Source organism: Delphinapterus leucas, unplaced genomic scaffold (assembly GCF_059928025.1).
Source record: "Delphinapterus leucas isolate spDelLeu-1000000601 "Yukka" unplaced genomic scaffold, BTC_Dleu_Yukka2 spDelLeu_asBTCV2_sq25, whole genome shotgun sequence".
NCBI classification, from domain to species: Eukaryota; Metazoa; Chordata; class Mammalia; order Artiodactyla; family Monodontidae; genus Delphinapterus; species Delphinapterus leucas.
In genome coordinates this window covers 1,000,829-1,014,069 of record NW_028322234.1, presented here as the reverse complement: position 1 = coordinate 1,014,069, position 13,241 = coordinate 1,000,829, and the positions used below count along the sequence as shown (strand labels likewise).

The window sequence follows — 13,241 nt, the reverse complement described above, 5'->3', positions numbered from 1 at the left end:
ACACACTCCCTCTCCTCTAAATGCCCCTCAAGACACACAGAGAGACCCACAGACACTCAGATGCAAGGCAAGGCTGAAGAGTGTTTGTGTTACTCCTTGCGGAGTACTGTCAGGCCAAGAAGGAGGGAAAGGGGCCAGAGCCATGGAATCTCTGGGGACCCTGGGAACGAGGTGCCTGAGTGGCATCAGGGTCTCTGCCTGGGGGCATGGGATGCATCTGTGCCCTCCTTGCTGGGTCTGGGTCATGGTTCTAGCTGAGTATCTGTGTGGGGGAGGGGAGAGCCTGTCCACAGACTCCCCCTGCAGAGCTGACGATTAGCAATTAACCGGGAGGAATTTAGGGGGGTGAGGTTAATTGGGGAACAGAGGGAGGGCAGCTAGGGTTCCAGGGACTTTGCCCTTGACCCGAGGGTATAAAGAAGAGGATCCCAGGTTCTCTTCAGGCCCCTAGGGTTTCCCTGAGCATCTGAGCAGGAGCTGAAACACAGAACACCAAGGTGAGTCCAGGGTCCCCACATCCCAACCCCATCCCCAACTCTTAGTAGGAAACAGGCTCCTCACCTCTGTCCTTACTGTGCCTCTTGTTTCCTGTCCCCTATAACATCTCAGTCCCAGCCCAGCCTGGCTCACTGCTCCAGAGTAAAACAGACTCATGCTCTTCCAGGGCTTGGAATTCAGCTCTGCATGCCCCACAACCCCACAGCCAGGGCCCTTGGAATAAGGTTGGGGGTGAAGGGTGGGGTGCTGAAGCAGACTGGGGCACTCCCACCCCAAGCCTGGCTCACTGCTCCAGAGTAAAACAGACTCATGCTCTTCCAGGGCTTGGAATTCAGCTCTGCATGCCCCACAACCCCACAGCCAGGGCCCTTGGAATAAGGTTGGGGGTGAAGGGTGGGGTGCTGAAGCAGACTGGGGCACTCCCACCCCAACAGCCGGGAACTCCTGTGGCAATTCAGGGGCAGCTAAAGCAAGTCAAGGGCTTCCCAGACTTGGGGACAGGATGGGGGCCCTCCTTAACTAAACAAGTCCTGGTCTGAGCCTCATTCATGGCAGAAAGGCCCATCAGTGCTTGTTTATTGCTGGGGGGTAAGGGTGGATGGGGAAAGAAGTTCATTTGTGAGGATGAACCCCTGTGCCTCAGGGGCACTCTGGTGACACCTGCATCTGTCATTAGAACACTTGCTCCCATTGCCATGTTCCATCTATTTGAGGGATTATTTCATTGACATCTGATTCTCCACTAGACTTTGAGCTTCCTGGGGGAAGGAGCTGCATCTGTACTTAGCCAGCTGTACCCCAGCATCAAGCTCAGTGCCTTAGATAGAGTAGATGCTCAATAAATACTTGCTGAATGAATGAATGAATGAATCCCCAAATCTGTGCTGAGACCTGAGTGTGCAGCTCTGGGTGTGTGTGTGTGGGGTTGGAGGGTGTGCTTCGCTGGAGGTATGTTTGTGATCACACACCATGGGTGGTTGCACACGTGAGTGTATGGGTGTGGGTGTGGAGGGATGGGTGTGTGAGTGTGTATGAGTTTCCAGGACACAGCAGTTCTCACTCAGTGTTGCTGTGCCCCTGATGTGCAGGGCCCACAGTGTGTACCCAGGATGATGTCCTACGGAGAGAGGCTGGAGGGCCGGGCTGTCTCCCCACTCTCAGTCTGTGGGGGGCACATGACGTGTGGGGCGGCGTTTACCTATGTGCCCAGCCCACAGGGTGAGTGCTGCTCCCACCCCTGGACCCTGCTTGCCCTCAGTTGCCCACGTCCTGCCCCGGTGGGGAGGCCTCCACCCCTCTGCCCACGCCTCCCAACCTCCCCAGGACCTGGGGCCTCAGGGAACTCCTGACCAGCCTCGCTCCCCAGTCCTGCACAGGATTCCAGGGGCCTCAGCCTATGCCTTCCCCAGCCTGGGCCCCGTGGCCCTCGCCGAGCAAGGCTGCCCCTACGGGGAGGTTCTGGAGCACCATGACCCGCTGCCTGCCAAGCTGGCCCAGGAGGATGAGCAGAAGCCAGGTGGGCCTGGGTAGGGGTGGCAGGGGTGTCGGCAGTCACTGGCAGAGCCCTCCAGCCACTGTGCTCATGACTGGCCCCTCTCCAGAGCCTGGGTTGGCCCAGAAGCTGTGCCGGGCTGGCTTGACGCTCCTCAAGGTACCACTGATGCTCGTCTTCCTCTATCTCTTCGTCTGCTCCCTGGACGTGCTCAGCTCAGCCTTCCAGCTGGCCGGAGGTAGGGGAACAGAACCAGAGGAATTATAGAAACAGAACCTGCAGGAGATATATAGAGATCTATGATTTATTGCAAGGAATTGGCTTACGTGATTGTGAAGCACGCTGGGCCTCTTGGGCAGAAGCCAATGCTGCAGTGCACAGGTGGAATTTCTCCTTCCCCAGGGAAGCCTCAGGGGAGAGGTAGGGCGGAGGGGAGGGGACCAGGGAAGGGTTTTGAAGGGTCTCGGACAACGCTGGCTCATGCTCCCCAGGGAAGGTGGCTGGCGACATCTTCAAGGACAATGCCATCCTGTCCAACCCGGTGGCGGCGCTGGTGGTGGGGATCCTCGTGACCGTGCTGGTGCAGAGCTCCAGCACCTCCACGTCCATCGTAGTCAGCATGGTCTCCTCCGGCTGTGAGTAAGCCCACCAGGGCCAGGGAAGGAGTTGGGGGCTGGGTCGCTGGACGCGCGGCTGGGGTGGGAAGAGCAGGAGTGGGGGCAGGGACCGCGGGCAATGGGCAGCTCTGGTGTCTCCCACTCTGTTCTCCAAAGCATGGCCTGGAGTCTCAGCCAGGAGGGGCGCCCCAGGAGCTGGGAAGGGTGGCAACTAGGGAGTACAGCCTCAGGAAGGCTCACCTTCATGTCGCCACACAGTCACTCATTCCATCAATCAAGGGAACAGAACCAGAGGAATTAGAGAAACAGAACCTGCTTGAGATATATAGAGATCTATAATTTATTGCAAAGAATTGGCTTACGTGATTGTGAGGCAGGCTGGGCCTCTTGGGCAGAAGCCAATACTGCAGTGCACAGGTGGAATTTCTTCTTCCCCAGGGAAGCCTCAGTTTTGCTCTTAGGGCCTTTAATCTCATGAGATGAGGCCCACCCAGATTATTGAGGTTAATCTTTTCTCAAGGTCAATTGATGGTTGAGGCAAATCCATCCGCAAAAGACCTTCACAGCAACATCTAGGTTAGTGTTGGACTGAATAACTGGGTACTAGCCAAGCTGACACATGAAAGTGATATCACACTTGTGTACACATGTACACACACAAGCACAGAGACACATTTGAATTTAGGACCCGTGCCCTCGTGGACATGCACCCACACACTCGTTCACATATACACAGGTGCAGTACACATATGTGAACATCAGTTCACATGTACGCACACATGTAAACACACAGCATGTGCCCCCATGTACCTGTGATGCTGAGGCTGAGCAGAGTCAGCAGCATGGCAGGAATGCCTGCTGGGGGCTGGGATGAGGGCAGTGGGTCTGACAGGAGAGGTTGTGGGGCAGGAGCTGGGTGGCCCTTATCCAGTTAGTTAAGAGGCGCCCTCTTCTACCAGTGCTGGAGGTAAGCTCTGCCATCCCCATCATCATGGGCTCCAACATCGGCACCTCCGTCACCAACACCATCGTGGCCCTGATGCAGGCGGGGGACAGGACTGACTTCCGGCGGTGAGGGGGTGGAGCAGTGAGGGGCCTGTCCTTGTCGGGGGAGGGTGGTCCCCGATGCCAGGAGCCCCCAATCTGAGTGCATCCTGGCTCCAGCCTGCCCTGCAACGTGGCCTCCCTGCCCAGGGCCTTCGCGGGGGCCACAGTGCACGACTGCTTTAACTGGCTGTCAGTTCTGGTCCTGCTACCCCTGGAGGCTGCCACCGGGTACCTGCACCACATCACTCGACTTGTGGTGGCCTCCTTCAACATCCGCGGCGGCCGCGATGCCCCTGACCTGCTCAAGATCATCACAGAGCCCTTCACTAAGCTCATCATTCAGGTGGAGGCAGGGCTGTCATGGGGTGGGGGCTGGGGGACTGTAGGACCCCACCCTCACTCCCCCCTCCCACACCTTACCCACAGCTGGACAAGTCCGTGATTACCAGCATTGCCACGGGGGATGAGTCCCTGAGAAATCACAGTCTCATCCGGATCTGGTGCCACCCAAACCCCATGGAGGTGAGTCCCAGGTCTGGCTTCAGTGAGAAGACTCCTTCTTCAGACAGCTGACTGCCAGTGTCGTCTGTTCAAAAGCTCTATGTAGACCTAGGGGATCATTTACCCTGGGAGGACAAATATGGGGCACTTTTGAGGTGATACTGTGCCTATGGCAGATGTTGCTACACCCTGCCAGCCTCACACCAGCTTCAGGCAGCCATTGCCAATCAATTAGAGTTAGCATGTCATCGATCTAGCCCAGAGATTGGTTCTCAAAGTGTGGACCAGTGGCACACATACCACCTGGGAACCCATTAGAGATGCAAACTATCCGGCCCTTTCCTAGACCCACTAAATCAGAAAAAAACAGGTGGAGCCCAGCAGCCTACATTTCAACAAGCCCTCTAGGGCTGTTCCACGCTCAAGTTGAAGAACCGCTGATATGGCTCAACCCTGTGGTTTCATAGGTAGAGAAATTGGCTCCAAGGGGCTAAGAAACTCTCCAGAGCTTGTCCTACCGCTTCAGGGCCCCAAGCGCAGGTCTTGCAATCTAGGGCTCTCTCTTCCCCCGGGGGCCAGGGGGGTTAATGTCTCACTTCTGCCGTGTTTGGGGGCCCAGGTAATGTGCGGAGGTGGGCGGGGAGAGAGTGCTATAAGGATGCCTGGGAAAAATAGGACCAACAGGAAACTGGTCCAGGAGCAGGACAAGTGGGCCATGGACAGCTCACTGGAGACACAACAGCCACTTGTACTGATATTGGGCTCCTTCCCCTGGAGACTCCCACAGGCCGGTGTCCCCTTGTCCTGCTGCACTCTTCCTGCTGCTTTCTGGCTTCTAATGCCTGGAATGAGGCTCCGTTTGGATCAGTTGGACACTTGTGGACCAGCCATTACACCAGGCTAACATGGAAGCTAACTATTAGCACACTTTCTCACTCAGCCATAAAAAGGAAAATGCTTCATCAAAACCCTAATCCACAGTATTTGCTCCCCCTTGATTATGACATACAAGAAGTAACACCATTTAGAATGAAAGACAAGGAAACAGGAAGCCCAGCACACCCTCTTCACTTGCTACTTGATGTTCCCATACTTTACCCCAGTGTGAACAGAGAACATTCTTTCAACTGGCCCTGCGAGGTTCCTTTGCATCTGAGTGGCACACAGCTCCAGCTCAGTCCTTCTGAGTGTTCAAGGCAGTTTGACATCAAAAAGCCCATGCAGACAGCTTTCACGCTGGCTTTGTGACCCCTCTAACACATCTCCCCTTCTCATGAGCACTCTGGGCCCTCTCCAAGCTCTCTGAACGGCCAAAATCCCATCTGCTTCACAGCAAAACCTGAAAGAGACCAAAGTCACACACTTTGAACTTCACAGAAAGCAAGCTGTGGAAGGGAGCTCCTCAGCCGTGGCGATCCTCGAGTCCTCTGAAATCCCTGCTGCCTGCCTGCAGCTGCATTCACCTGGTCTCCCCTTGAAGGATGCACCGGCAAATGTAGCTCTCACCCAATGGAATCCTCAGTGACGCTGGTCCTGAAGCCAAGGGACTGGAAGCAACCCACCCAAGTTCACTGGGCCGGGGCTGTCCTCACTGGTTCCTCCGCTGCGCCTGCTACCACTCGCCTGAGCACTGTTTTCTCATCCCAGCTCTCCCGGGAAACCTTCCCTTGAGAGCAGGGTCCAGACTGGATTTCCTTGGCTTGGAGAGTAGCTGGGGGTGGGATGTGAGCTCCCTGTTCTGGCCCTCTCTCTGGGACAGTCCCCTTTGGAAAGTGGCTCACTCAGCCACGTGCACTGGCAGCTCCTGCACTGAAGACTCACGTTTTTCCTCTGGCCACCGAGTCTCCTGTGGCCCCTTCCAACCTGTTCTCATTGCTTCCAGCTTTCACCAAGCTAGGCCCAAGCTCGCCTAAGCCAGCATCCAGGGCACCTATGTGACTGACAGTCTGGGGTTTTCCAGATGGTGAAAGAAAAACCAGAGGCAGTGTTTGTTAGCATCCTAACAATTCTTGATGTTCCAGGGTCCTGACACTGTCCTGGGAATTACCTTCTTGTGTGGTCACAGTGTGGATTGTCAACCCTACATACCTGGTTTAAACCAGCTTCTTTTGAGGACTTGCATCCTGGGAGGCAGGGATTGTCACAACCCCATTTTAAACAGGTTCAGACAGGCTTGTCCAAGTCTATGTGATTGAGGTAGGACAAAAATCCTGGTGGAATCTGGAGCCCACACTCTTGACTCTCCATTTCGCTGTCCCTTCCAGATGTATATCCCACCATATGTGTCCATTTCCCACTCTGCCTATCAGGCGTGAATGCCACCAGGTGACCACAGCCACTTGAGAACCTCCAGGGGTGGTAGGTGTGGCCGTAAAAAAAAAAAAAAAAAAAAAAATCAATTCTCCCCTTTGCCACCAGATGGCGCTGCTAGCAGAGCACTCACGCTCTGCTTCCAGAAAAGCAAAGACCCTAAAACACCTCTTCTCCTGGTGGGGAGACTACTGCGCACACCCACATCCTGCACGGTTTTCCCCAGGGGAAGGATTCTTGGAGCCCACATTCCTCTGTGAGCTTAATCATATGCTTCAGTTCCCAGAGGTGCCTCCTGAATTTGGGTTGTCTCTGCAAGCACATAAATCCCAAACTCTTTCTTCCCAGATTCCTCACAACTAGCCCCTGGGGAGAAGTGGGCAGCATTATGGACCTCATGCTTCAGACAGAGAAACTGAGGCTTAGAGAGGTTACCTGTTTTTTCCAGTGTCACACAGCAGGGAGTGCTCAGCTGGGGTTGAGCCCAGGGCTAAGGCACCCCCTCCACATGCCCCTCCCTCTCCTCCACCCCCACCTACCCCAGGCCCAGGAGGGATGGGCATATCCTGGGGCTATGCCCCAGACCCTGGGCCTGGCAGCTCTTTATCTAGGCTGGAGCTCCCACCTTCCCCTCTGCTGGCCAGGGAAACCCCAGGGCCTGCTCCTTCCCCTCCCGTCTCTGCCCACCCAGCCCGGCAATGCAGTTGACCCCCTCTCTGCCACTCTTGCTGCCTCCACACTCCTCTCTTGCACTTTAGGGTCTCTGGACTGGCCCTTTGAGCTCAGCCAGGGCCACATAACCCCAGGCAGGAAGGTCAAGTTTCCAAACCTCAGAAGTCCTAGCCTCCAGCCTTGCCCTGCCCCGACATTGTCAGCACTGAGTGGGACCCCAGTGGAGCTCCTCTCCTCCTCTTCCAGCCTCCCCAGGTCCCAGAGAACCCTCCCCCAAGAGACCCCTAGACCCAGTGCAGTGCAGGATGGTCCACCAAGTTCCTTCCCAGCAGGGCCAGGATATTCAGGCATGTCTGCAGGAGCCATTGATCCTGACCTAGGAAGTCAACCCGTACCCACACACCATGTGATACTAGATAGGCCCAGGAAGGAGGGGGTCTAATCCTTATTTGGAGGCACAATTTATCGAAGGCTTGTCATAATCTAAGCCCTGTCGTGAGTGCTTCACACATATTTCCTCCTGTAACCTTTGCAACAGCTCTTTACTTTTCCTGCTTTAGAGAAAACAGGCTCAGTGAGGCGGCATGACTTGCACAAGGTAGCTGAGATAAAAGCAGGATTTGAACTCAGATCTGCCAGACAGCAAACACCCAGCTGTCTCCCAGTTACCACCACTTTCCCAGCCGGCTTTTCCAATCAAGCCCATCAGAGACTATTTTCTCCTGGTTTCTCGGCCTGCAATTCTGGCCCAGGCTTGAGGATGTCCCAGGGCCCTGGTATGGCCAACTGGGTACACAGAGGAGCACGCTGCCCCCCTCAAGGGAGTACATGCCATTAAAATAAACCCCGATTTAAAGTCAGGTGCCATAAATGGTTCTTATCTCTAACACACATTCTTTTTTAAATGACACAGGTTAGAATAAAACATAAAGGAGCTGTAAATCCAAGTACCAGCACCACACCTGAGCCCTTACCCTCAGCACCCAGGAAGGTCAGAGGGGTGTGAGATGGAGACCCCACAGGGGGAATGGGACCAGGGTCCATATCAGCTCCCAGAGGAGGCAGATGGTGGTGACGGGGAGAAGCTGTGACTCTTTCATTTTGCCTGGGGCCCAAGGAGTAAGGGCCCCTTTCTGCGGCTCAAGTCCTCCTTTGTGACATGGCTTCTTCCTAAGCCCACTCTCTACTTTCACTGATGGGACCCTGGGGGAAAGGTAAGGAGCCCAGGTTGCATTTTTAAAAAGAATTCCTTAGGGAATTCCCTGGCAGTCCAGTGGTTAGGACTCCACGCTTTCACTGCTAGGGGCCTGGGTTTGATCCCTGGTCGGGGAACTGAGATCCCACAAGTTGTGCCAAGGAAAAGGAAAAAACTCCTTAACCCAAGAAGGCTACGAATGAGTGGTTCCAGACTGGCCAGACTGGCCTTCACAGAATTGTAAAGTATGTCTTAAAGCGGTTGCCAACATTTACAGATTGGGAGATTTTATCTAAACCTTCAGAGTTGTGGTTTCTCTTGTAGAATCAGGCCCTTTGGCTAAGCTGGGCTAAATCCCTGGACAGTGACAGTGGCCTGGAGCTGAGTAGCTGCTGCCCCTTTAGGCCCAGGACACTCCCCACCACCCCCACGCAAGGCTGAGCCCCTCACTTAGGCTACCTGCTTGGTCCTGGGCCTTCTGATTTAAGGGCCCTCTCCAGGGACCCCCTCCTCTTCACCGATAGTAGGTGGGGGAGGGAAGAGATGTTGGTCCTGGGCCCTCTGCCCCACCCCCTCCAGATAAGGAATTGAGCAAGAGGAAAACAGAACGTGGGCTACGTGCCTGAGAGGAGAGGACAGGGCAAGGATTCTGGTGAAGAGGAGGCCCTGAGACAGGGATTGATAACAAAAGATGGGGAAGGGAGAGTTTTCAGAAGAAGTGAGCCATGGTCAGCAGCCTCCAATGCCAAGGAGAGGTAGAAGAAAACATGGACAAGACACCATCAGATCAGGAGGCCCCTGCGGGCCGCCTTGAGAGCCAGATCAGTGGGTTGATGGGGCTGAATATTCTGAGGGCCGACTACAGCCAGATTCTCCTGTGGCAGATATTTTCAACTCCATTTCATCATTGGAGGAAACAGACTCAGAGAGGGCAAGCAAAGCATTCAAGGGCATGTAGTCAAGAGGACCATCTGGGGCTTCCCTGGTGGCGCAGTGGTTGAGAGTCCGCCTGCCGATGCGGGGGACACAGGTTCGTGCCCCGGTCCGGGAAGATCCCACATGCCACGGAGCGGCTGGGCCCGTGAGCCATGGCCGCTGAGCCTGTGTGTCCGGAGCCTGTGCTCCGCAACGGGAGAGGCCACAACAGTGAGAGGCCCGCGTACCGCAAAAAAAAAAAAAAAAAAAAAGAGGACCATCTGTATCCCCTCCATCCCCCATCTCTCCCTAACCCCTACCTTAGCCCCCATCCCAGGCTGCATTTTCCTGAATTCTCTAAGTCACTCTCCTCTTAATCTAGGTTCCCTCCCGCAGGCCCAGGGCAGAGGCCAGCACCAGCCGGATGCTTGGAAATGCCACCATGGAGAAATGTGAGTACCTGCAGCGTGGGAGATGTCTGGCATGGCAGGGCAGAGTCTGGCAGAGGCAGGGTCATCTCCCACCTGGCCACTGCTGCTTCCAGCCCCAGAAGGACAGCTGTCAGCCAGCCCAGCTCTTGGGCTTTGGTCTGGAGGTTCAACCTGCTCTAGAGGTTGAAGAGACATGAGGCAAGGCCTTTGGCTCTGAGCCCAAGAGGGTGGCAAAGGTTGGGGGCTAGGAGCTGGATTGAGGGAGTCAGCTCTCAGAAGCTTGATACCACTACCACCACCCTCCCACAGGCAGCCACATTTTCGTGGACACAGGGCTGCCTGACCTGGCTGTGGGGCTCATCCTGCTGGCTGGCTCCCTGGTGCTCCTGTGCACCTGCCTCATCCTCCTCGTCAAGATGCTCAACTCTCTGCTCAAGGGCCAGGTGGCCAAGGTCATTCAGATGGTTATCAACACTGGTGAGCCTCGAGCAGTGGGTGGGCAGGCCCCAGGATGGGCCCTTCTGGATCTTGCTGAGTCCTGCCACTGCCTTGGTGTGTGATCTGGGTAAAGCCCTACCATCTCTGAGCCTCAGTTTCCCCATGTGAACACAGAAGAGATTGGACGAGGTGATTTTTGAGGCCCCTGAGGTGCTGACAGCTGGGGATCTGTGGCTGCTTCCGGCTGTGGTTCCATTCTAGCAGGTGGCTCCAAAGAGATTCTCAGAGGCCATTGTTTGATTCAATTAATAGTCATTAAGCCCCTACTGTATGCCAAGCATGGCGTGGTGCCAGGGATACAGAGGTGAGCCACACAGAGATGGCTCCTGCCCTCAGGGGACTCACAGCCCAGAGGGAGAGACAAGCAATAAATAAGTGATTGAGGGGGGATAAATTCAGACAGAGCAGTAACTGCCAAGGAGAAAGCAAAACACAGCAAATAGAATATGGAAGAGGCTGCTTTTGATGGGTGGTCAGTGGCTTCTGTGCAGAGGTGACATTTGAGCAGGGACCTAAATGTGGAGCAGTCAGATGTGGCTGAAGAGCTTTTCGGGTGGAGGGAACCTACCCGAAAGTGCAAAGGCTCCAAGGCAGGACTCAGCTGGGCAGAACTGTGGCACAAAAAGGTGGCCAGCAGTGTGGTGGGAGCTCAGTGAGGTGGAGAGAGGTAGGGAGACGTCAGCGAGGTAACAGGGACAGAGCAGGTCCCAGGCTGCACTCAGAGCCTAGACTTTATCCAGGGTAATAGGGGTACTTGGGGGTTTGGGCAGGGCAGTGATACCATCTGACTTTCATTTAAGCCTCATTTTGAGCTTTGGGGACACTGCCTGGCACTGGCAAAGGCAGCATGACAAACGCTGGAATAAGGGGCATCCATGGATCTATGGGAGCTCAGAGGAGGGAGAAGCAAAGTCTGCCCAGGGGCTGGGGTCAGGGAGAGCTTTCCAGTGGCAGTGATATCCACGCTGAGTCCCGAGGATGAATATTTAGGAGTGAGAAGGATGTCCCAGGCAGAGGGAACAAGGGAGCAAAAGCATGATAGAAGCAGGCTGAGAAGGGCCTTTAATCCAAGATCAAAGAGGACCAGGAAAAGCCACCGCAGTCGAGCAGGGGACTGACAAGGTCCCACTTGGAAGCTGACATGGATTCCTCCTCCCAAAGGAAAGTCCCTGCCCCCTCCCAATGCCCTCCCACTGACCCTACTGGGACCGTTTGCTCGCAGACTTTCCCACCCCCTTCACCTGGGCCACAGGCTACTTTGCCATGGTGGTGGGCGCTGGCATGACCTTCGTTGTCCAAAGCAGTTCTGTATTCACCTCGGCCATCACCCCACTCATCGGTAAGTCCCCACGCCGAGGCAGGGTCAGGTGGGGCAGGGCTGACAGGAAAAGGGCTGAAGGAAGGAGCTGGGGAGACCATGTCCTCTCCTCTACCCCCAGGCCTGGGTGTGATCAGCCTTGAGCGCGCCTACCCACTCACACTGGGCGCCAACATCGGCACCACCACCACGGCCATCCTGGCTGCACTGGCCAGCCCCCGGGAGAAGCTGTCCAGTGCTTTCCAGGTGCGCTTGGGAGAGTAACCCTGCCAGAGGCAGGACAGGGCTAGGACTGGTGCCTGGAGCCTGACCCAACGTAGGACAACACGTACAAATTAGTTTTTGACTGCCTACTACGGGCCACCTGCTATGCCAGACTCTATGGGAACCATACGGGCAAAGTATACCTGGTGCTGCCCTCAAGACCTTAGTGTCTAACAGGGGAGAGACATTACTGAGAGCCACACCAATCAAACAAGAGTGAGAGGGATTTGTACTCTGAGGAAGGGGTGCTGGCTCAGTTTGGGAGATCAAGGACTGGGGGGGCAGACAGCAAAGGGGTTGCTGTTCTAGGAGCAAAGGAGTAACTGATAAGCCAGGATGTTGCCCACTCAGAAGGCCAGAGCTCCTGAGCCAGAAACTGATGTGAATCTTTTAGCTACTGGATCTGGGCAGGATCTGCTGGGGAATTCCTGAGAGGGAGATCAGTGGGGGAAATGTGGGGAGTTCAGGGCGGCAGTTATTTACCTACTGGTCCAGAAGTGTTTCAGTGTTTTACTGGGGGAATGTCAGCCCTAAGTGCTGACTTTCCTGCTGCCCAGACCCTGTAGGGCCACTGTTATCTATCCTGACTCAGGAGCTGGCGCCCCTGCCCACCTCCACCCCTCCCCCCTCTCCCCTGCAGATTGCCCTCTGCCACTTCTTCTTCAACATCTCAGGCATCCTGCTGTGGTACCCAGTGCCCTGCACGCGCCTGCCCATCCGCATGGCCAAGGCGCTGGGCAAACGCACTGCCAAGTACCGCTGGTTCGCCGTCCTCTACCTCCTCCTGTGCTTCCTGCTGCTGCCGTCGCTGGTGTTTGGCATCTCCATGGCAGGCTGGCAGGCCATGGTAGGTGTGGGCACACCCTCTGGGGCCCTGCTGGCCTTCGTGGTACTTGTCAGCATGCTGCAGAGTCGCAGCCCCGGGCACCTGCCCAAGTGGCTGCAGACATGGGACTTCCTGCCCCGCTGGATGCACTCCCTGCAGCCCCTGGACCACCTCATCACCCGCGCTACCTTGTGCTGTGCCAGGCCCGAGCCCCGCTCACCCCCGCTGCCTGCCAGGGTCTTCCTGGAGGAGCTGCCCCCTGCCACACCCTCCCCCCGCCTCGCGATGCCCAATCACCACAACGCCACCCGTCTCTAGGCTCCAGCCCAGACTGCTGCCTGGAGTCAGGAAATGCCTGTGCCTGGTGCCCGGGGTAGAAGGGCAGAGGGGTGTGTCTGTGTGCTCTGGGCATGCACCTGTCCTTGCACAGGTCCTCAGAGGTCTGGGCTTTTGTAACTGAGAGACAGTGTTTGTGCACATGTGGGCATGTTGGGGTGAGCCTGTGTGACAGCCTGCATATGCGTACTGATGCACCTGGGGGTGGGGTGAGGGGGCGCATGCCAACTGCATGTTACTTGGGTATGATTTTGAGTCCTTTGCACATGTGTTTGGAGACCTGCACTGTGTCCTTGTGCACACACAACTCTGACTGGGCTG

General features: G+C 55.8%; 1 protein-coding gene across 1 annotated transcript; it reads left to right on the top strand.

Moving 5' to 3' along the window:
• The first annotated feature begins 1,130 nt into the window (after positions 1-1,130).
• LOC111169870 (sodium-dependent phosphate transport protein 2A) lies at positions 1,131-13,175 on the top strand. The gene is made up of 12 exons (XM_022564436.2): positions 1,131-1,716; positions 1,865-2,014; positions 2,100-2,228; positions 2,482-2,625; positions 3,567-3,678; positions 3,802-3,997; positions 4,081-4,176; positions 9,630-9,699; positions 9,988-10,155; positions 11,399-11,515; positions 11,616-11,740; positions 12,399-13,175. Exons 1-12 carry the CDS (start codon positions 1,530-1,532, stop codon positions 12,900-12,902), a joined length of 1,998 nt encoding a protein of 665 aa, XP_022420144.2. The 5' UTR covers positions 1,131-1,529; the 3' UTR covers positions 12,903-13,175.
• Positions 13,176-13,241: the final 66 nt, after the last annotated feature.